The 23393-nt window shown below is 45.4% G+C and overlaps 1 protein-coding gene across 3 annotated transcripts in view; it reads left to right on the forward strand.

The window, feature by feature from the left end:
* ST6GAL1 (ST6 beta-galactoside alpha-2,6-sialyltransferase 1) overlaps positions 1-23393 on the forward strand; it is a 78198-nt gene that overhangs the window by 37584 nt on the left and 17221 nt on the right. Inside the window, exons 3-8 of one of the 3 annotated variants that reach the window (XM_076340817.1) lie at positions 2101-2228; positions 3355-4031; positions 7937-8034; positions 13276-13377; positions 14644-14818; positions 16814-16968. In XM_076340817.1, the coding sequence (XP_076196932.1) occupies positions 3404-4031; positions 7937-8034; positions 13276-13377; positions 14644-14818; positions 16814-16968 (1158 nt within the window). In that variant the 5' untranslated portion in view covers positions 2101-2228; positions 3355-3403. Of the gene's footprint in view, positions 1-2100; positions 2229-3354; positions 4032-7936; positions 8035-13275; positions 13378-14643; positions 14819-16813; positions 18308-23393 lie in introns of those variants that run through there. The other 2 variants (XM_076340818.1, XM_076340819.1) reach the window with 2 other exon arrangements.

A 23393-nucleotide genomic window follows, 5' to 3' on the forward strand; every position in this document is an offset into this window, starting at 1 on the left:
TGAAGGTGAGTTTTCCAGGTTCCATTGTGTGACCCAGGGAGGAGAGGAGGTGTTGTGACTTGTTGGGCATCCTCTGCTTTGTGGTGTCAGGAGGAGTGTCCCAGCGGGAACTTGCAATGTTGTAAGGTTGTTCCACTGTGATGAACCTGCCACTCCTCTAGGTTATCCTAGCTGTGGGAAACAAAAGCTGATGGTACTGAGATGTGCCTGCTATCACCTACACCTGGAAACCCCTCAGGAGAGGCTTCTGAAATCAAAAGCATGGCAGAGCCCTCCAGGGCCCGGAGCGAAGAGCTCTGCTCTGCAGGGCAGCAGGGCAGCCGGGGCACCTTCCATGGTGTGAAGGCGCTGTCCTGCCTGTGCAGAAGATCTTGGTTGAGTTTCCTGGAAGCCAGACCATCATCTTGTGTAAGGTACTACAGCGTGGATAAAGTCAGGTTGGGGGCTGCACGAAGTGTGGTCAGAGGGAGGTGTCTCAGAGTTTTGTACTAAGCTGACACCGGACAACTCTATTTCGGTGTTTTTCTCTCTTGATTTGGAAAACATTGCTGTCCAAGTATGGTTTGTCTGCAGAGCCTCTGACAGCATGGAGGCTGACTCAGCAGTGCTTTGCCCTTTAGCAAGTGGCTTTTGCAGTCTTCTGCCTTCACGTGGCTCTTTCTGTTCCTGAAGGCATCAGGCAGACACCAAGTGGGCTGGCCCACTGTTGTCTCCAGCTGCGGAGGGGATGGGGGAGAGGCAGGGGTGAGAGTGTCTTGCAGAGACCACAGCAGAAGAGGAACTGTAAGCAGCATGGGGAGCCTTGCATTAACTCCTCACAGAAGAGAGTGCGGTGATGTCCTGCATCCCCTCCTGACACTTCCCCCTTCCCCAGACTGCTGTACCTCTGTGTCTGAAACCATACTGGCCAAAAAGACTTCAGCGTGCCTTTCTAGCGCTTGTTTCTCAAGCAAATGAAAAGTGAGATGGTCTGTCAAGGCAGGGGAATGATTTCAATAAAAGCTGGAATTACTTGTGCTTCTTGAATCTTGTTGTTGTTGTTGTTTAAGATTTGGAGGTAAAACAATGTTTGCTTTTTAATTGTGGGGTGCTCTGTAAGAAATCAGGTTGAGCTCCTTAATAGAATCATAGAATCATTGAGGTTGGAAAAGACCTCTAAGATCATCGAGTCCAACCGTCAACCCAACACCACCATGCCCACTAAACCATGTCCCTAAGCGCCTCATCTACATGTCTTTTAAATACCTCCAGGGATGGTGACTCAACCACTTCCCTGGGCAGCCTCTTCCAATGTTGAACCACTCTTTCAGTAAAGAAATTTTTCCTCATGTCCAAAATAGAGTTAAAAGAAAATATAAGTAGTCAGCATTAGGATGCTTTAATTTAGTATTTAATCCTGTGAAGGGTAGCACTTGTGATTTAGCTTATGTGGCATTGTACTGACTCAGAGTTCCTGCAAAAGCAAGCTACTTCTTGAATTGTATAATACTGTGAAATCTCCCTTTCTCTTGCTGCATTTCCTTGGTAGAGTGAAGCTGTAAAGTCTAAAATACATTTGTCTATTTTGTGAAGACCTGTGGATTAAGACATATGTTATACGGCAATTTTTCATACAACTTGCTCCAAAAAAGCAGGGAGTCTTCTCTGCCGCTGCATTTGAGGAAGAGTGCATGAATTGCCCAAAAATAGGCAGTAAGATATTACCCTAGGAAAAGTTAGCTTTTCCTTTCCTTTCCCTGTTTGTTGTGTTAAGTATCAGCATTGGGATTTTTTCCTTCACTGTATTATGGGTGTATCCACTGCTCAGAGCCTTCTCCACGGAGAAGGCTGTCAGTCTGGTGGGAGCGTAGACCAGGCAGCCTGCGAAGTGGTTCCTGCTTTAGTTGAGAGTAGATTTCAGACTAAGAAGGAAGATGCCCATTTTGAATGGGCATTTAAGCGTTTAAAAGGCTTATGTGGTATTAATGTGTTTGCTGCTGGCCCTTGCATGCCTGGGTAACAGCTTTTGTGGGACCTCAGGGCTTATCTGAGGAAATGCTTGCTCATCCCCAGAACCACAAAGTTCTTCCATAATAGATTTTTTTTCCCTTTTTTTTGCAGGTGTTTCTTGAACTCTTCAGTGCATCACAGAACTGTTGTGTTTTGGGATATCCTGCTTAAACCCTCTAAAGAAAATTTGCCAACAGCCAAAAATGACTTGAGTTGGAGAGCTGCTGCTTTATCCACAGGTACTGTGTTGGTAGCTCAGTAACTTCTCAATACCACGGCCTAGCACTGCTTGCTTTCAGCAAGTTGCTCAAGAAGGGAGTTGTTACTAGTGCCTCTCTAGGATGGGTAGTGATTTGCATGTGTTTGTCTCCAGAGGAGCACTGGGACACCTGCTGTCTTTATACTGCTCCCATGTTCTCGGACGCATCCTGGAGCAGTCACGTAAGGAAATGAGCAGCTGCCCTCCTGTCTTTTGTGGTCCCATGTGCTGCTCACAAGGTGTTTATGCCTCAGCATATGTTTCCTACACCAGCCCCTTGTGCTGCCTACGTTGAGCTGCCCTTTGGGCACTCCTCCTATTGAATTGCCCCCTTTAATAACATGATGGGAGCTGGAGGTGTCTGCTAATATGAGGTAATGCAAAAGAGCACAGGCAGTGCTGTACAACAGGGTCTGGCATTGCTTTCTCCAGGGGTAACATACCTTGAGTAATGTTTATCAAGGTGCATTTATGAATCCAAACATGCCTCAGACCCTACTGTGGATTAATTGGCTCCCAGCAGCTGTTTTAGTGAGATTTCATGTTGGGAGTGCATTCAGCCCACTGCAGGCTTGCAGAAGTTTCCTGTGAGGTCACCAAGTGTGTCAGTACCAGGCTGGTGAAGCTCCTGGTGTTCATGAACTTACAGCTTTTTTTCTTCCACAGTTAAATGCCTCATTATGTGCTTCATTAGTGTTCATGCCTATGGTCAAGTAGAAGGTCAGTTCTGGAAATGCTAGTGGTGGGATTTGGATAATGGCTGGCTGAGGTGGGAGGTGAAGGAAAGCAAGGTGGAGGCTTACCCTGCTGCTGGTATGATACTGGCTGTGTTAAACTCGACTGTCACTTGTGGAAGGGAATAGAAGAATAGTTTGAGTAGCAGTGGCCTTAGATCACTGTTAGATAGCATGCGATGGCTAATAGCCAGCTCAAGTCTATCTGTGTGATGTTTGAGGTGGTGGACTTTGAAATGAGATCTTTAAATGACCTGAAATTTTAAAATTGCCCCTCTGTTCTCCCTCTCCCCTCCCGTTGCCCACACGCTGATATTTATATATATGCATGCCTGTGCATGCAGCCCTGACAGGTGTGTTCCTCTCTCCTAGGGCCAGCTTCCTGCCCGGTTCAGTGTCCCATTTGGATGCACCGTACACTATGGTTCACATCAATGTGTTGAAAAAGTTCATGTGTGTTCTTGTGATGATACTGGTAGCTCTGACAGTTTGCCTGTGGAGAGAGACGAGAAGAAGCTACTATGTTCCTTTCAAGACCAAGAGTGATGATTTGCATGTTGACAGGACTTTGGAAAAATGGAACACACTTAAATCACAGGGCCTTTTCCATGAAGCAGCCAGTGAATTGGGCCAGATACCCAAAACCTGGTTTAACAACCACAACAAAGCAAAAGGCAGCACCTCTGGAACAGCCGAAAAGTCCAAGAAAGCAGATGCTGTGAAAGTATGGGATAAGGACAGTTCATCCAGAAATCTCATACCCAGGCTGCAGAAGGTCAGAAAAAACTACCTGTCCATGAACAAGTACAATGTGACTTACAATGGAAAGAGGAACGCTGCTAAACTCAGCCCAGAGAAGCTGCTCTGCCAGCTACGGGACAGGGTGAACGTGACCATGATACAGGGATCAGATGGTCCTTTTGATACCTCTGAATGGCAGCAATACCTACCAGGGAAAAGCCTCAATGAAACGGTGGGCCACCTGGGTCGCTGTGCTGTTGTGTCCTCAGCAGGGTCTCTGAAATCATCTCATTTGGGACAAGAGATAGGTTGGTATCTTTCTATTCACATAAATTCAAGTAACATTGTTTTATAACTTACACTGAATAGAAGTAACCTACTGTCACACTCTTACCAGTAAGTCTCTGCTGTGGTCACAAAGGTGTTAAAAATAAGTTGAAATATTATCCTTAAACTTCTTCTAAAGTTAGTGAACATTATAGCCTAGGAGGAGATGGAAATAATGATCAGACACTCCTGTCCTCTCTGAGTGTACACACTGCACAGTGTAGGCTGCCTTATGATGCCCTAGATCACAGTGCCTGTGAGCCTTAGACCTTGGGCAGACCAAAATGGGCAAGCCCCAAGGGAGTGGAAGGGGTTGGGTTGAGCTGAGAGGACATGACTTATGTGTAGGTAGTTCTATTCCAGCTAGTCCTTCCAATTTTCGTGATCGTGTTGGCATCATCAGAGGGTAGCACTAACACTGGGTACCGGGGAGAGGTCTTGATTCTGCAAGTGTTTGTTTCTTAAGAGGACTTGTGATGGGTTGAGTAATGCCAGTGTGCTCATTCCACAATCAATGGTCAAAACTTTTTTATTCAGAAAGACTTCTTCAGAGAAGTAAAAGAAAACACTAAAGGGGAAAAAAACCCCGCTGGGCACAGCCCTGAGCAATCTGCTCTAGTTGACCTAGTGTTGAGAAGAGGGGCTGGATGCAGACAATCTTCAGAGGTCCCTTCCAACCTCAATGACACTGTAATTCTTGCTTATGGCTTTCCAAAAGTGGCACTGCTTCCTTCTGAACCATAAGGCAGTGGCTGAGTTTGAGTGGCCCAGAGACCATCGAAAAACTTTACAGGGCTTTATTTTATCTCTTCTTTAGACTAAGTTTGGTGATGCTTTGGAAAGTCTTATCTGACCATATTTATCTGAGGTTAATGCATTAATTAATAAATGCTGAAACATGGGTCTTGTACTGTGGATTATAAAAGACTGCCTGTCTTTTATAAAGAAGCAGAAGGTTTTGATACCAAAGCATTTTGTGTCTTTAAGCAAGCAGCATGCAGGGGAAACCAACTCTTCAGCCATCAACTCAGGATTTTGTGCCTGGCAGAAGATTCTCCTGTGCTTGCAGTTCCCTCAGCTTTCTTAACTAAGCCTCAAACAACAATTAATTAAGATTCACACTTTGCTGAACTGCAGCTTCACTGCAGAAGTTTTAAAGCCTATGGGTGTACTCTCTGGTGGAAATTGTTTGCAGACTTCGGTGTGTCCCTAAGTTGTCTGTTGGATCAGGTCCCCTTGGGCTGCACTAAGCGGGAAGTAGCCTTCATCCTCTGAAACAAGTCGATAGCCCTTTAATACTTTATTCATGAATGACCTGGGCAAAGCCTTCAGAATCATAGTCCCCAGATGCTTGTGGGAAGGTCAGGGTTTTCTTCTGGTAGTTGCTCAAAAGTTCGCCCTGAAACTCGTGTGCTCCACAGGGCAGGTGAAGTTTAACAGTCTGAAGTGTGTTAAAATGTTATGAAAGATGTGATGAAAAAGGTAGTAGTGGTGGTATTAACCAGGATAGCATTGCCTCCTGGTAAAAATTACAGGTGAGAGTTGGTTGATGTAATTGTTTCTGCCTCTTACAAGTGTTTGAGGCCAGGTAGGTCAAGACTTGGGAAGCCAGTTCTGACTTTTTCTTTGAGTACCTGTCTTGGCTTATTTAGGTGCCTCTTGAAGTTCAGTAGCTAAAGATTTCCACAGAAGTGACCTTCTGTTGAACACTCTCCTCTGACACAGCTGGCTTGTGCCCAAGGGTGTCTTTGTTAGACTCCAGTATACTGATAAAACTGCTCGTTCTTCTGTAAGGGGACCCTCTCAAGAGCTGAGGATGGTGTTTACGGCGTGTTGTAATGCAGTCCATGCAAACGCTGCATTCGGTATTGGAGCAGCCAAGATGTGCAATGGGCTGTGCTCTGGCTGTGGCACAGCTGAGAGGATGTCAGATGTGGAAAGCCATTTCCGTTGTTCCTACAGCAGGTCTTTGAGCCTGTCCCCGAAACTGAAGCACCAGCTTGTTCCAGATCAAAGGGGATGGATGCTGGACAGGTCACTGTGTAATGTGCCTGAGGCAAATGCCGTTAACTCCTGCTGGTGTCCCTGGCTTGCATTCCTTGCACCTGGATCACGGACTTTAACCTTTCTGCTCAAGCAGTCATCTCTGCTAGTGATCCTGTAGAGTTTTGGGCACTTGCAGCCTTGAGCTGGGCAGGGTGAATATCGAAGGGTTCAGAAGTATTAGGTGGTTTTGTGTATGTTTTTTTTCCAGTTTTGACCTGACGTATTTCCATGTAGGAAAAGCCGTGGTTTTGTTGGAGGACAGTGCCAAAAATGGACTACATCTGACAGGCTTAAAATGAAACATTTGCATAGATGAGCACAACAGATTGCTGAATTATTATTCCTTAAATGGTCGGGAAATATTTGTTCTGTGTAATTACGTTAAGATATCAAATGAGTGATTAGTCAATATAAGGGAGGCTGGCAGAGCAGAACGGGGAGAAGCTTGTAAACAAGCAGCTCTTCTCTTACTGGGCTCTTGGTGTTATTGGAGGTTATGAATTGCTAGTGAAAAAGTCTGATATGGGAAATACTGAGTGCAGCACAACCAACTGGAAACAGTGCTGCAGAGAGCCAGCCTGTGCAGTTGTTAAACACCCTTTTTAAATGCAAATTTAGGGTGTAATAATACTTGGTGTCTGGCTGAAGTTATATGGGGAAATTATAACCCTGTACTCTCATTGATGTGAGGTAGGATGTGGAGTTAAGGGACTGTAGTGTTAACTACAGAGCTGCTTCTCAGTGTGGACATGTTTTTTTCGGAAACATCACCTTTCCGGGTTTTGTGTGTTGCTTTGAAAGGGCTCTAAACAAGATCCACTTGCCTATGAGAATAAAGTAGCTGAGAAACTAGCCTTTGCTGTCAGTGATTACTGATCCTCCAGCATTGCTTGTGAGAACACCCCTGTTTTCAAGAAAATTATCTCAAAAAGACCCAGTTCTGGACCAGGTGAGCCCTTCTGCCCTGACTGGGGACTCGGCAATTCCCCGCAGACCCAGCTGTAGCTGGTGTGAGCTGTGGTCATGTGGCCTTGGCACTAAGGCAGGGAAGCTGCTCCTGCAGCTGAACACCTCTGATCGCATAAAAGGTTTCCTATCCAAATCTAGCCAGTAGGTATGGAGAAGCGAGGGTGCCAGGGTGATGGGCATGTACACTCTCTGTGCCACAGCAGCAGCCTGGCTCCGTGGCATTATGGCAGCCTGGCTGGCTGTGCCGAGGCAGAGGAGGGTGCTGGAGGAATGCTGTGCTATCTTAAGAGATGATGCCAGCAGAGGAAAATGCAGTGAATCCCAAGGCATGTAACAAGCTGTGCCCGTTAAATGCACGGCAGTGGTTTTATTTCTGTAATGTGGGAGGTATGCTGGCAGGCTGAAGCTAGCTTCATTTTCCACTGTGGTTATTATACATGTTTCTCAGATTGGTCAACCTCCAGGCTGCAAGAGAGGACGCTGGCTTGCCATTATTTCCTAGTTCCTTAGTTTGCAGCTAGCCACGTGGAAAATTAATTGTATATCGGTCTATCTCCTGGTGAAGTGTTTGGAAGGAAGGAGAGAGAGGGAGGTGCCGCACTCCTCCGTGCAGAGAAAATGCTAGGGCTGGTCTCTCAGCCTGCCAGCGGATTGTAGTTTAAAAAAGTGAATTTTTAAAAGTGTATTGATCATGAAGTTAGACTAACAACTTCTTCCACAGAATCTGGCTTGGTACTTCTAGTTGTTACGTGGAAAGCCAGGGACTAGCCAGATTGTATTAGAAATGCAAGTGAATAACCTATTACATGTCTCTTCTATCATTCAAAAAACAGTTGTCAGCTCACAGGTTTTCACTCTGTTTTGCTTTCAGACAGCCACGATGCCGTCTTGCGATTCAATGGGGCTCCTGTCAAGGGGTTTCAAGAAGATGTCGGGCAAAAGACAACAATTCGTCTTGTGAACTCCCAGGTAAGTCTGACGAATGTGTGCCAAATGGGCCAAGCATGGCAGAGCTGTGTACTTCCCCTGTGCTGCCTGGGAACTGAGCGGCAGCCTGAAATAACATCATCTACGGGGCTTCTGGGTTCATCTGCTGCTGGGAGGTCTTTAAAATGAAGTTGGGGAGAATAGGGTTTTCCATCCGATTTCTCCTGTCCCTAGCAGATGGCCGTAGAATGGGAATGTCCTTCCTTGTAACAAATGACAGTTGGTAAATCTGAGGTTAGTGCAGTTAAACTAGCACGTGCTAGTGAACCTGCAGTAGCCTGCTTGCAATTTACAGCAGGCACAAGGTAATTTGGTTTTTGGCTTGGCTCAAAGCCTGTTTGTTAGTACAGGAAGGCCAGCATGCTTGTTGCTGTGCTTTGGGAGCATGAGGCAGGAATGGCACCGCAGCTCGGCTAATGCTGCTCAGCAAACCGATGTGTGCCAAGAGACGAGCTGTGCCTGCCCCAGAGGTGGGTATGAAGAATGAAGAAAGTTTATTTGGCTTTTAATAAAAGAATAATATTTCTTTTCTACCCAGCGATGCTGCAGACTCTGTAGGTAACACATTAACCAGGGCTGTTAAATGGCTGAAGACAATTGGCAAAGGACCCACCTTTAAAGCTGTAGCCTGCATGCAGCCAGGAGAGGGTATGGACTCTGGTGGGTGAGTCGGAGGGTCCAGGACCTCATTGCAGAGCACAGCAGAAAGTACCTTTAATGTAAGGCATTGCTTACTGACTTAAATTTTCCCTGACTTTTTGAGAGCTCTTTCTAGGTATGAGGCTGTCCCTCTGCTAATTTTCTTTGGACTTCAACAGGCTTTGAAGCAGACCCTCAGTGGTTACGACCATGTCTAGCAATACATTAGCCGGGTTAGTATGACATCCATTCAGGAGCAGAGTGAGACTCACAACAGAGACTGTTGCTGCTCTAGGTACATCTCAGAGTATTTGCACCCTACTTCCATACAGCTGCTAGCCTTCATGTTTGCCCATTTCGGGGGGAGAAATTTTCAAGTGTAGACAGGCAGAGAGAAGAGGAAATCACAGTAGTGTGTGCTGGTGAGGGAATGGAGTGGGACAGTAAAGTACCAAATAGGCCAAGAGTCATTGGATGAAAGACCTGGTCTGGCATTGCAGCATGGTACGAGCACCTCCTCACCCAGGAAGAGGGGGAGGAGGCTGTAGGCACATGAAGACTGAGGGGGAGAGATGGGGGACTGAAGTGTAGCTTTTGTACTCCAGAACTGAAAATGCAGTTTCCTTTCCTCACCCCAAAGCTAAGATTTATAGGCCTGGAGTTTTCTCATCTGCTCCTGTGTGAGGGGTCCAGGGTGCTGCTGTGTAACAAGGTTTGAAGTTTCTCAAAGCAGCAGCAGGAGCTTGGCCATCCTCTTCAAAGGCAAGACGTGGAACTAGCTTGTAACCAGTTTCCCTAGTTCATTTTGTGTGTCTTTTGAAGTATGTTCTTGCTTCTTGTGCGAAAGCTGTTGCTACCTCTTTCTGCTCTTGGGTCTTGCCTTCTCCCCTTGCTACCATGCTCTGTTCTGCTGCTTGCTGCATCTCAATTCCCCTGCATTAAACCACCAGTCAGATGTGGGACAGTTTGTCCTTTCTGAACCAATCTGGTTTTAGCAGACATCTGGCTGCTGACATCCTCCTTCCTCTGCCCTGTTTGACCTCTCAATTTTATCTTTCCCTTTTGTATGTATTTTTATGATGTCAGATAGGTGTTGTCACTTAAGAAAACTTTCTCTGGAGGATGTGCTCATTGCAAAACTTACTGCGATACGAAGTCATTTACCAGCAAAACCATGTACGTGACCTGTGTGATACCAGGGTTATCTGCACAGGGAGGAGGGTACGACTGTACAGCTGTGATATAGCAGTAATAACTTTCTGTGTGGATGCACTTATTTTGGACTAAGTGTAGTTACAGCCATGTCGTTATAGTGCTTCTGTTCTTCATGCAGATCAGCCTGCACCCGTGGGTGACACTTTTCATCTGCCACCATCCCCTCTGAATGGAGACACCAGCTTGGAAAGCTTCAATTTACAGGGAGAGCAAAACTGTTGCAGTTTTTGAGGCTAAAGTTAACTCAAAATGCAGCGTTGATCTAGCTGCTAAACAGTGCAAAAGATGCTCTCCATGTGAGTAGTGCAGGAGGCGCTCTTCTGGAGTTTCTAAACTGAACAGCTCTAATTGCAGTCCCTGTTATCTTCAGGGATAACTGGATTGGGAGCCTGGTTTTCTTCTGTGTTTTCACTTGCACATTTAATGGTTCAGTGCTGTTCTAGTCATGGTGACATCATTTTAACCTTCTTGTTAGTGGGGTTGCCTGATTGCATTTTGTTTTCAGCTGCTTGCAGGCATAAGGTACTGGCTGGACAAACTGTAATTTGTCTTGTTCTGGGTTTGTCTTTTCTTATGTTGTAAGTGGTCACTGGGAGCAGGGATGGGATTGTGGCTTGGCTGCTCTTATTTTGGCTCTTACTATTGATCAATCCTCAATCTATTCCCAAAATAAAGGAGACAGGATCTCCTGACTCTAATCTGTCAGAACTAGTCTGTATTGAGTAGTATCCCTTTGGCATCTGTGGCCAGTGGCCCTAAGTTGCTGAATAACTATTTGAAGATTTTTTTTCTGTAATTTGGTGACCAGTCTCTAGCACATATCTAGGGATGGATGATTTTGACAGTAGAGTGGGGTATCTTGTACATCTGTGTTCATAGGGAAAGGTTAATAGATTGATACTGATTTGGGAGGGGGAAATTTGGGATCCTCAGATCTGAGGATAGGCTGGTAGGTCCACAAGCTTGGTAGTTGTTCTAAAGAAAGATATTCTTTAACATTGCCTTGCTTATTTTCTTAGACCTTCACTGGTTCATCAGTACCACTTCCTTTAATGGCATGTTTTCCTGCAGCCTTATGCAAGGCATCGATTTGCCCTGGGAAAGCGCTTGCATCTCACAAAAATAAGGGCTGAAGAGTGTGCAGGGGGAGTGCCAATGTCATTCTGTAGGACATAACTCCTTTCTGCAGAGCTGACCGAGGACTAGAGTACCCCATTCCTCCCAGCCCTTGTTTACAGTTTTCCTTGGCTGGCTTCTCGCTATCATAGAGAGCACTCTCTGCTTTGGCTGTGTTTGCTGTTACTGGCGCTAATGAGTCTGCAGGGAGGAAGGGAAAGGAGATAGCTCACCAGTGGAATGGAGTAAGATTGTGATGGGAAAGGGGAGCATGTTTAGATTACAGGGCATTGACTGCGGTAGCCGGAGAGAAGGAACTAATTTTGATATGGTCAGTAAACGTACCAGGAGGATAGGGGCTCTATTAGCAAGATACTTGCTAAACAGTGAATTGGCTAAAGAACAAATTAACTAGGACATCAATAGATCAGTTAACTAATTAGGATCAAAAAGCTATGCAAGACAAATAAGTCATGTAGCAATTTAAATGAATTTAACTGCTTGGAAAGAATCAGTTGCTATTAATCAGAACAAATAGGCACTAAAGGTATCTGGGGAGCCAGATTCCTCCAGCAAACAGGTTAAGTGACTGACAGATAACTAGTAGTGCCAAGGACCAGCTCTGTGGTGTGGGGAAGGAAACAGCAAACACCTTGTGGCTATGGAGGTGCTCCCCTGCTCATTTCTTATCCCTTTGCTTTTGTGCCTGTCACAGCTCTCTAGGGGTTTGTGTGCCTCCACCAACTCATGTGGCTTAGCTTGGCTGACCTTTGCTTTCTCTGATGCTTGATCTCTCTCGAGTCCTCCTTTCACGTGTTTCACATCAGAAAAGTTCCTGAAAGATTTCTAGCCTTTAAATAGAAACAATGAAATGAAAATAAAGTGCCCATGTTCCTTGCCCTATTCTTGTCCTGTTGCGGTGCTCCATCCCACTCATACCTGGCTAAGGGAATGGCTGGTGCCAGCTGCCGTGCCCTCTCCTTGCCTCTGCCTCTGGTGTCCACAGACCAGAGGCAGAAGTTCACACCTGCAGCGTTGCACGCTCCAGCTAACAAGTGGCCTAGATATTTTAGCTACTGTAAGGAAATGAAACGAGGCAGTACATATGGTCAAGACCAAAGTCTGATCCCACAGAGTTAAGAACAGATGCGAGGAAACCCTTTTTGCTTTTGGAATAATTCGCATCTGGGCTGGCCAGAGCATCCTTGTGCTCTGGTTATGGGGACAGCCAGGAAGGCAGCCTGCTGCTGGGGGCAGCCAGGATACTCAAGGATAAATTGGCTAGCTCTTAATTAGATCTGTGGAGAAAATCAGGACAAATGGGAGCTGATTTTTATGATGATGCTTTTCTTCAGCAGATGTTTACAAGCTGTGCCTGTACGGGTTATACCTTTGGGTGGGGAGGACAGGAGATCAGTCCCTGTCTCATTTGATTCTAACTGTTTGCTTTTTGCTGCAGACCTGGGTTGCCCTCGGGTGTCACGAGCTGTGGTGGTTGTATCCAGACTGTAGAGGGCAACTTCTCTGAACCACCTGGTTTTGTTCAATGTGGGAAAGCCTCTGGTGGAGCAGTTTCTCTCCACTGATACTGTCTCTAGCCCGTGTGCTTTGCTGTTGTGGTGCTTTCCTTCTCATTGCTGCTCTCACAAGATTCAAACCTCCCTTGCCCAAGTTGCATCACCCTGCTCTGGAGAGTGCAAGGGTCAGCTGGGTACTGTGGTCTCGTCTCTTGCACTGGTGCTCTCACAGGCCCAGTGCTGAGCCCTGGCTGCCTGAGTTCGTGCTGTTCAGGAGAAACCACCCATGTGCAGACTTTTTTTGTTCAAATGAAGGTTCTTGATAAAGCCAACAGTGTGTTTGCATTTGGCTCTTCCTGGACTGTCCTGGCAACTGGTGGCAGCAACTGATGTTCCCACCTACTTCTGGTAGTTGTAGCGATGGTATCCATCATACAAGTCTGGGCACTCTGCGGGTCCTGTCCTTATTTTAGCATTGAGGATGGATAGAGAAAACCTTGTAAAGTGTAATGGCAGTTTTTCTCGTGACTCTCCACTAAATCCTGTGCTGCTAGATAGGACTGGAGTGGGTGTTGGAAGGGCATCACTGGGGGTTGTGTCCTTGCCTGCATGCAGTGGGGCATGCTCAGTAACCGGCAGTGGGGTGGCTGTGGCTGTATTCAGGTATGTTTTACTGCTTGGCTGCCTGCTAATTCTGACAGCATACTGTATATTATTGTATTTGTTGTTATTCAAGCTTGTAACTGTTGAGGAGCAGCAGTTCCTGAGGGAAGCGCTGTATAACACTGGAATCTTGATTGTCTGGGATCCAGCACCATATCATGCAGAAATTCATGAGGTAAGGCTGAGTTTTCTGTAAATAAAATCAGATTCATGTGCTTTGAAGTGCATCTGTTAACCCGCTTCTTCCTAATGTGGGCAATCACTCATTTTAAGGCCATTCTTGTTTACCTCTTCGTTATCATGGATATATCTGTATGTACTTCTGAGAGTATCCCATGCATGGGTGCTCCTAGGGAAACACTTGCCTGTTCCTGATCCCTGTGAAGGGCCTCAGGCCAAGTGTAACGGGTCACCACCTTTACTTTCCCATGGGCTGATGCTGCAGGGAGGAGATCACTACTGGCTGCAGCAGGTGTCATCTTGTTAGAAGATGATGATCTCTTTCTGACAGTTGCTGTAAGATTTATTGATGGTTGATGCTTGGGTATTTCAAGCACCAGTCAGACATGAGATATACTTGATGCATTATGAACAGATTGGGAAACTCTCTGAAGATCTTAGCAAATGTCTCCTCTCTGTGTCAGCTAGACTTTCACTTGTGGGTGTTGCAATCCCTCTAGCATTCACTTTTCATTTTGAGTACAAAAGGGCATTATTTGATAAGTGATGAGCTTTGGAGGCTCAGGGTGAAAGCAGGTAGGAGTGAATACTCCATTCTTTACCTTTATTTTAAGCTCTGTAACTGAGAGGTCTTTGCGTTACTTTCTCTGGACTGCATTTCCTATTTTCTCACTGATGCTTATTCTTGTGTCTAGTCCCACACAACCAGGAGACATGAAGGTGTATTTACTGCATGTTTAAGAGTCAGTAAAACCAGGATGGGATATTTTTAGCATAGGAAAAAAATCTCAAAATGACTTTAAGAAAACATAAACCCTTCCTAAGTGTTTTTACTGAAAGGGGAAGTTTTAGGATGCAAATCAGCTCAACCTAGTTTAGGAGGCTGTGTTGGGGACACTTGCCTGCAGAATAGGATGCTTTGTACTCCAGCGTGGAGAGGGGTTGCGATCTGCCACATTTAAGGCAGAGTTCTCAACATCATCTGGTGTTGGGGGGTGCAGAATGAAGTTATACAAGATGCTGATCTCATTTCATGGTCCTTCACTGAGATTTGGGTTTTCCCTGCTCTGTTCACTGAGTCAAGTCACCACAGTGACTCGAGGGGCAGATGAGGTGGTGGGGGACAGTGAGTGTGTGTGTGTAGGTATAGCAGGACCTTTTCCCCCTGGCAGCAGCAGGTTTACTCATCCTCATTTCCTGTTGATTACGGAAAAGAGTGGGCTAGAAATAAAAAGTCTGACTTCTTGTTTCTGTTTTGCAGTGGTACAGAAAACCAGACTACAACTTTTTTGAAAGCTATAAGTCGTATCGTAGTACACATCCAGAGCAGCCCTTCTATGTCCTGAATCCAAAAATGCAGTGGCAACTCTGGGATATTCTGCAGGAGAATTCCTTGGAGCATATTCAGCCTAATCCACCATCGTCAGGAATGCTTGGTAAGATAATTGCCCTCTAAACTTCTAGTTCAGTTTGCAGGCAGGAACTCTCCAGGATGCCTTTTTTCAAAGGCAACTACAGATTTATGGTGCTTATCAGAGTTGCTTTTACAGTGTTTGTCTTATGCCAAAATTTAAGCTTACTGTCTTTAAAGTAGCAGCTCAGTTGTGTTAAAGTAAGTGGTTTGCAGCACCCGTCTGAAACAGCAGTTAGAAACATGGCCTGGTTCCACGTGGAAACAGGAGAGCAGATTGCGATATCAAGATGGTCTCTAGGATTTCTAGCTTCTAGTGCCAGAGCAGTTCCCATGGGGTGCAAGAGGAAGGGTATGGCTCCTGCAGACTCAGATCTTGTCAGGCAAATAAATCTGGTTACTGCAGATGAAATCTTAGTGCTTTCCTGTTTATGCTTTCCATATATAAATATGGAAATATATATATGGAAAAATATATATAGCTAAAGACTTATTGGGGGGCTGGGGATGGTCAGATGGAATAGTTGCCCTGAAAAGTTCTGTGGTATTCACCCTTATTCAGCATGCTGACGTCTTGTTTGTCAGCATGCTAAATCCAGCCTCTCAGCAAAGGGGCTCATTTTACATTCTGCTGTTGCAAAGCTTTTCCTTCTTGTTAGAGAGCAGATCTCATGACCAGCTGAATAAAAAGGAGTGAACTTCTCAGGTAGTTCACGTGTATTTGAAATCACAGCATAGACGTATGGTCTTGTTTGCCACGTGGATGTCCAACTGCTGTGCTTCAGCCCCTCCTCTGCACCCGTCTCTGCTCCCATTGCTGCTGGTGCAACAGGCACTCTTCTACCTCTGTGTAAACAGAGTAACTTCTTATTTTTGCCAGTCAAATGTCTAGTTTTCTTCCACAACCTTGCTCTTGCCCAGCACCTATTACATCATTGCTGCGATATGTGCAGAAAAATTGCGTAACAGCATGGTCAATGACTTCAGCAGAAAAATTGTTGTTAACTGGAGTTAAGGGCTTGAAGGCAGGCACCGGGCCACGTCAGACAGCAGATTCCTCTGTGGCTTAACTTTGGGCCAAGTTACCTGCTTTGTAAAACAAGTCACCTCGCCAGACTCAGAGGCACAGACGAGTTCCAGTTTGCAGCTCTGGGTTTCCTGGAAGGCCTAAGAGTGAATGAAAATTGGCATTTGAAAAGGTGGATGAAAACGTGTTTAAAATGCATCTTAGCTGAACAAGTGGTTTCATGGATGGGTTCTTGTAATGTCTTGTAAACTGTGTTCCTCTGATCATGCGTGGTCCCTGATGTCTCAGTGCATGAATTTTCTGTGGTATTATACATTGGTTCTATTTCCCTAGTATATTCTTGCTATTTCTTGCACTTGGAAGAAAAGTAGCCAATAACTATGGCTTACTTCTGATCTGGCCAGAAAGTTGACAGGTCTGTGCCCAGCACTGGCGTGAATGTCCTCAAGTGGTTCGTGTGCCTGTCAGAAGACACAGGAGGGCAGCACTGCTCTGCTGCAGGGGAGCTGGGTGAGCCTGAAGAACAGAGGCTGCTCGGTCTTGGTGAGCCATCTATCTCCCAAGCACAGTCGCTTTCATATCACCTGCATTCACAGGAGGCAGGTGGGGAAAAGGTGAAGATCTCATCACTGCTTACCCAAGCAGGTTTGAGATGGGCTGTTTGGATCAGCTAATTGTAGTGCATGGTTGGCAGATGCCAAAGTTTCCATGAGGGTCGCAGAGAATGGTAGTGCTCTTAAAAATTGGCCTTTTGGCATGGCTGGCGCTGTAAACAATCTGCTGTAATCAAGTCAATCATAGGCTTTGCAAGAGAAGGCTTCAGAAAACAGCCCCACCTGGCCAGACTTGTTTTCTCCCCATCTTGTCTGAATGTTCAGAAAGGAAACCCTTCCCCTTGGAGCTGGATACTCCTTGCTGACTGCCTGTCTCACTGGACTGTTTAATCGATTCTCTGGTTTGACATGGGGATGTCTGCTTTCTTTACCTCCCTAGGCATCATGATCATGATGACGCTCTGTGACGAAGTGCACGTGTACGAATTTCTCCCTTCCAAACGGCAGACGGACATTTGCCACTATTACCAGAAGTTTCACGACCGTGCCTGTACCATGGGAGCTTACCACCCCCTCCTGTTTGAGAAAAACTTGGTGAAGTATATAAACCAGGGCACAGATGAGGACATCTATACTCACGGGAAAGTTACTTTGCCTGGCTTCCGAAACGTGCATTGCTAGCAGATCAGTTTTTAGTGTGCTTAGGAATTTTTCTTGACTGTCAAAGCACTTTTTAAATCAGGGTTGTCAGATTTATTAGGTCTAAGCACTGGCGCGTTTTGACAGCTCTTCCGTGTTGCAACACTTGCTCTTAGGACCTCATTGCCTAACTTCTCCCAACTGTAAGTTGGTGTTAATACATTGCGGTACATCCACGTGGTATCTGCATGAGCCACTGCAATAAATTTACTCCCGGTGGAGCCAGGCTTATGCAGCAGGTGGATATCTCTGTCTTCATCTCAACCAATGATGGTGTATGGGAGATGCAGGAGAGGCTTTCTAAGCAGAGATTGCACAAGTCAGGATCAAATGCTGAATATAGTTCGGTTTGCTTTGAAGGAGTTATGACAACCAAAAACCTGGTCCATTGAGAAACAAGAAAAATCATTTAAAACTTGTTCCCATAGTCCTAGGAGTTCTTTGGAGCAGGGCTGATTTATGGGAACGCTGTCAAAGCTGTGTACTGATAAGCTAAACTCTTAGTCCAAAACATTTGATTTTATAAACAGTTCGTAAAATAACCATGGCAACTTCCTTTCAAATTGTGAGACTTCTGAAATCATTCAGGTGGCATTTTTGACAAAGGAAGAGGGAGGCAATTCACAATTCAGTGATTCTTGCAAGACTTCAATCTTTACTTTTTTTTAATCACTTAAAATAAATTTTAGTGAACATTTACTTCTCCAGTACAGTGCTGTGCTTGGTACAGAAGAAGCCTTATTTCAAAAACGTTTTAGGGAAGATGCTCCAAGGCACAAATGGGAGAACTCACTGGAAGTTGGTACCTCTTTCCAGCTCTCTGCTGGTCTACCTTTGCAATTATTGGCAAATTATTTGCTGGCTCGTCTCTGGTAACAGAAATGCCACGTAGCTGCTGGCCAGATGAGTTCCAGTTCTCTGCAGGCTAACCGAGGTGATCTCTCAGTTGCTGTGTGCTTTCTGAATAGGTGGGGAGCAGATGCATTACCCCTGTACTCCATGAGCACTGGGGAGGGAGAGTGTGCTCTGCACCTCATGCTGAAACACAGGCAGAATTGAGGAGGGCAGCTTTTCCCTGCTTGAGAGGACTCTCCCATAGCGGCATGGTGGAAGTAGAAGCTCTGCAATCTCCGTATGTCGGTGAGAACACCTTCCCTGTCCTCTTCCGTACTGATGTGTTTCATGATGTCTGTAAAGAAAGCTTTTTCTGTTTTGAATAAATCCTGTGAAGTCATTGGCCCATTCTTGCCTTGGTGAAACCGGTGTAAATGTCGCTGCTCTGTGGCCCTGGGGGCTTGCACCTGCCTTGCACCAGTGCAGGCAGATCTGGGAGGGGAGCTGCTTACCTGCTCGTTTCAGTAAGCCCTTGGCTCTTGCCTCATCTTGGTGAGAGGGCCGCTGCGGAGCTCTTCCTGCAGCTCTGAGGCTGGCTTTCTGCATGCCCATCTGTTGGGATGAATTGGATCTGTCAGTGTTTACAAATAGTATGTCATGTCATACATATATATGTTAAAAAATTCAGGTCCTTACACTACTGCTCAGGGGCACTAGGACAAGAATGCGATGAAGCCCATGAGCAGTTGTGTCTTGTTAAGCATTCATTTTCACTGTTAGGGAAGGAGAGAGGTTATGGAGGAAAAGTCAGCAGAGGTTGTTCAGGAGAGCCATAGCAAACCTCTCTCCATCTCCACTCTTAGTTTGTAACAGTCCTACCTCTGGCCCTTGGATCAAGGGGTTGTCTGCCAGAGTGATTTGCCTTCTTAGTATGTGTTTAGTTGGGATTCGAATAGCTTCTGCCTTTTTTCCTAGGCTGTCTCATTTGTTATTTCTCACAATTTCATTTTCCCCCACCTCTCCTGCTGGGGTGACTGGACCAGCCACCCTCCTTGGCTTGGGCCGTGTAATGGATGGATGGTGCCTTGCTGCAGGGGAGCAAGCACAGCCCTGGGAAGCAAGCACAGTCTGCTTCTGTTCACCTGGGGATCCCCCAAACCACCTTCTCCTCTGCAATGCTCCTGCAAGAAGACAAAACATCAAACAGGCTCCCCAGGGTCTTTCAGAGCCGTCAGTTACGGGCAATAGTGTTGCACTGGGCATGAAATTTCAAACATTATGCTAACAGTTTTAGCTAGATCCAACATGATTCGTTTACAATCTAACCAGAGTTTTACAGGAATTATGACAGAGCTTAAAATAGACCGGTGTTAACCCTCCTTTTTTTTCCTCTTTTTGGCTGCATAGATCCAAATCTAACATAAATTGCAAGTGACGACAAGTCTGGTATTTAGAAAAGCTGAGTTTAAGTTAGTGGGCAGTAATAGCTAGGCTGTAACAAAAGCCTTATCCCTTCTGCAGTCTCTAACTGTTTCCACAGTGTGAAGAGCTTTCTATCCATGTGGAAAGCGGGAAGAGAGCAACACTGCTCTTTCCAGTTAGCCACTGAAGGGCTAAGTACTGAGAAAGATGCTCCATAATGATATGGGAAGGGTTTGGGGGAAGGTCAGCAAGTCTGGGGAGGAGGAGAATGCAGGGACTATTTTAGGTTTTGATGTAGGAAAGATCTCTCCTCTTGATTGTGGTGTTGTTTCTGTTTCTGAACATTGCTTAGAAATATTCTTCCTTAGCTGTAACTTCATAACTCCTCCCTGCAGAATAAACTAATCTATAGCAGTCACAGAAACTACAGTCTTTGAAGTACTGAAAGGGAAGGGGAAAGGAAAGGGAATGAAAGGGAAATACTGGAAGGTGATGGGAAATCTACCTTAATTTCAGAGAGGCATCACCCCTGAATTGTCTTGACTTCAAGTTTAAATTTTGCATTATCCAGTATTCCACCTATTTCTGCAGCTGTGCTGATTAATTGGCAAAAAGTATATTTTAGTATGACAGTGGATTGGTAGATAAACACTGTCAAGATATCTTATTTCTAAGTGTGGGCTCTTGGGAGCATGTATCGGTCCTTGCCTGCCATTTTGAAAACGTAGCTAATCCAGACTTAAAAAATAGCTTTAAAGACCTAGAATTCCAAAACCAGAGACAGTTTCTGGAGAAAATCTCAACCTTCAATAAGACTTGTGATAATCAAATATTATAATTTATTTAGACAAGGCAGTAGAAACTGATTCGTGTTGTTAAGATATGAGGAAGTGAAAGGGTTTTTTTTCTCCACACTAAATATACCCATCTTACAAGAGAGTCTAGTTTTAAATGTATTAACATGCAATACAGAGCAAAGGTCTTGATCTGGCACTCCAGCTGGAAACCGTTTCTTCCCCTTTGTGTTTAGGTGTACTAGAGAGCCAGGGGCATGGGTATGGAGAGGTTACTGGGTAAGACTAGAGCCCACAGGAGGTGAGGTAAGTCCAGCTGTCATGGGCTCATGGTTGGACGAGGAAATATTTGGGCAATGTAAAAGCAATGACAGTATGTTACTGGCAGAGGAACATTGGATTTCATTGTCTGGGCTGACAAAACTGCGTGGGGTTTTTTTTTTGTTTTGCTTTCACTAAAGAAAAAAAGGAGTAAAGTCTCAAATTCAAATTGTATGCACCTGAGTCAACACACCCTTCCTCACCTCCCTGAGAAGAATAGAGTGGTTGAGTGGGAACTAGATCTGACAAGACACTAGTATATCAACAGTGATGGTTAAAAAAAAAAACATGCTGGCACTCCTTGGAGAGAAACACAAGCTACCCTAGCCACATACTCCTTTTGTTTTCTGTGTGCGCACCCAACTAAAGGTGTGGGTACAAGCAAGATGGCTTATTCTTCTCTGTTGTGTACTATGAAGCCTGATGCTCTTGCCAGCAGTGTGGATGTTTTTCACTTGTGAATTGTACCAGCCTGGCAGGGAAACATGTTCACTTGCTTCAGGTGATGACACAAGGCACAGTGCAGAAGCATCAGGCTTCATTTTGGAGCAGATAATTTGTGTGCATGGCCATATATATCTTAGATCCCAGCAAATGCTCCAGAAACAAGATGCCACAGTGATGAAAATGCCCTGGTGCATTTACAGGGGAGATGAAAGTGGGAAAGAGCTTTTGTGGGGGTGTGGACCTATTACCTGGTGTCCTGAGAAGGGAGCTGACTGCAGTCACCATGTTCAGCATGGCATCACCTGAAGCTAATTGGCTCACTGGGAAATGCTGGGAGCAAGCTGTGACCCAGCTGCCTTTGTACCTCACTCCAGGTGAGAAGGAGCCACAGACTGGGACTCCTTTTTGAAAACAGAACTTGCAAGGAAGAGGATGTGCTTGTTTCTAGCTTGTTTTTAAAATGCAGATGAAGAAAAACCGTAAGTGGCCCTCTCTGCTCTGTAAGCAAATAGCTTCTTCTCTTTTTGAACTAATACTCAATGAGCTGCTTAGCAGCCTTGTCTTGTGAAAGGTATGGAAAATGGGTTTAATATACTAGACTGGCTGGTCACCACAATAACACAATGGAGGGAGATCTGGTGTCTCCTGGAGTTGGTAATGCACAGCTCATGTGATGCACAACTTGTCTGCTGTTCTAGAGTTGGGTATGGAGGGCTTCTTTCAGGGAATTGAGCTAGAGGGTTGCAAACACAGCACTCTCGCACTATCTCCACTGAAAAAGGAAAGAGCCCTTGTAGGGGCCAGCTTTCACCCTCCATCTTTCACCCAAGTCCTGTGAAATGCCTTCCCTCTGTAGATAAGTGGCCCCTGATGCTACCTATCCTCCAGGATGTCAGCTCTGTGTTCAGGTGGGATCTCAGGCCATAGTCCAACCGCTCTTGCAGGGAGAGCTCTGAACCTTGCATGTTTATCGTTTGTTCACCTATTTGCTTTTCTGAGTGCGTGTGCTGGCAGGCCTTCATCTGCTTGCAGGCAGCATGTGTCCAGCAGGAAAACAAACACTCCTACCTATGTCTGGTAGAGGGTGAGGTGATGCAATAGGATGTTTGTGTCTCCACGTTTTGTATGAGTTTGTATCTGTTTGCTTGCCTAAACTTATCTTAGAATCATAGAATCATTAAGGTTGGAAGAGACCTCTAAGATCATCAAGTCCAACCGTCAACCCAACACCACCATGCCCACTAAACCATGTCCCTAAGCGCCTCATCTACATGTCTTTTAAATACCTCCAGGGATGGTGACTCAACCACTTCCCTGGGCAGCCTCTTCCAATGTTTAACCACTCTTTCAGTAAAGAAATTTTTCCTCATGTCCAATCTAAACCTCCCCTGGTGCAACTTGAGGCCGTTTCCTCTTGTCCTATCGCTTGTTACTTGGGAGAAGAGACTGACACCCACCTCGCTACAACCTCCTTTCAGGTAGTTGTAGAGAGCGATGAGGTCTCTCCTGAGCCGCCTCTTCTCCAGGCTAAACAACCCCAGTTCCCTCAGCTGCTCCTCGCAAGACTTGTTCTCCAGACCCCTCACCAGCCTCGTTGCCCTTCTCTGGACACGCTCCAGCACCTCAATGTCCTTCTTGTAGTGAGGGGCCCAAAACTGAACACAGTATTTGAGGTGCGGTCTTGTGACTTCATGTGTGATAAAGGGAGAAATTCATGTTAATTGCATCTTTTGACAGCCAGGTCAGACTTGAAGCTTAGCACTCTACCATTAACTTGTGTTCAATGTACAATGAACAAAAGTAATTTGGGGAGAAAATTTAAACAATGAGTATTTGAAGGAAAAAAAAATCCTCTGTTCAAGGTATGTTTTGGGAGGATACACAGATGTTTGCAAAAGCAGAATGGAAGGTGAACAGGGAAAAACCAACCTTGGAAATGGATTGGAAAAGTGTGTCAAGTGCAATTTGTTCCAGATAACTCTCTGAAAGCCAGAGAAGGGGAGGAGTGGAGGGAGTCGACTGAAAGTGGTTTGGTTTGGTGTGAGTAACTTCTGGCGGAAACTATATCTCTTTAAACAGAAACAGATACTTCCCAAAACGCAGTGAGCTTGGCTGGCTGTCTCTCTGCTAGCTCTGAGTGTACTGCTGGATTTGAAGGTCAGTGTGCATTGAAAGCTGTGCTTCTGGGAACAAAACCAACTTAAAATGTCTTTTTTTTTTCATTCATGCAAATATCTTGCAGTGCTTTTCCTGCCTGGCCCTAGTGTCCTTTACAAAAACAGTAGTGAGGCACTTCCATGAGCCAACACCCTTTCAAACCTGTGACAAACCCCTTTTCAGTAGATGCTGATGGCTGTTCTGCATGTCAGAAGAAGTTACAATTTTAGCATGGGGATGTGTAGCTTACAGTTTCAAGGAATTCTAAAACCTCGTGTGGGTTTGTGAAGCCCCTGGGGTGGAAAGTAGCTTGCTGTAACAGACCAACGGGAGCTTTCAAAATCT

The sequence above is a fragment of the Aptenodytes patagonicus genome, chromosome 6 (genome assembly GCF_965638725.1).
Source record: "Aptenodytes patagonicus chromosome 6, bAptPat1.pri.cur, whole genome shotgun sequence".
NCBI classification, from domain to species: domain Eukaryota; kingdom Metazoa; phylum Chordata; class Aves; order Sphenisciformes; family Spheniscidae; genus Aptenodytes; species Aptenodytes patagonicus.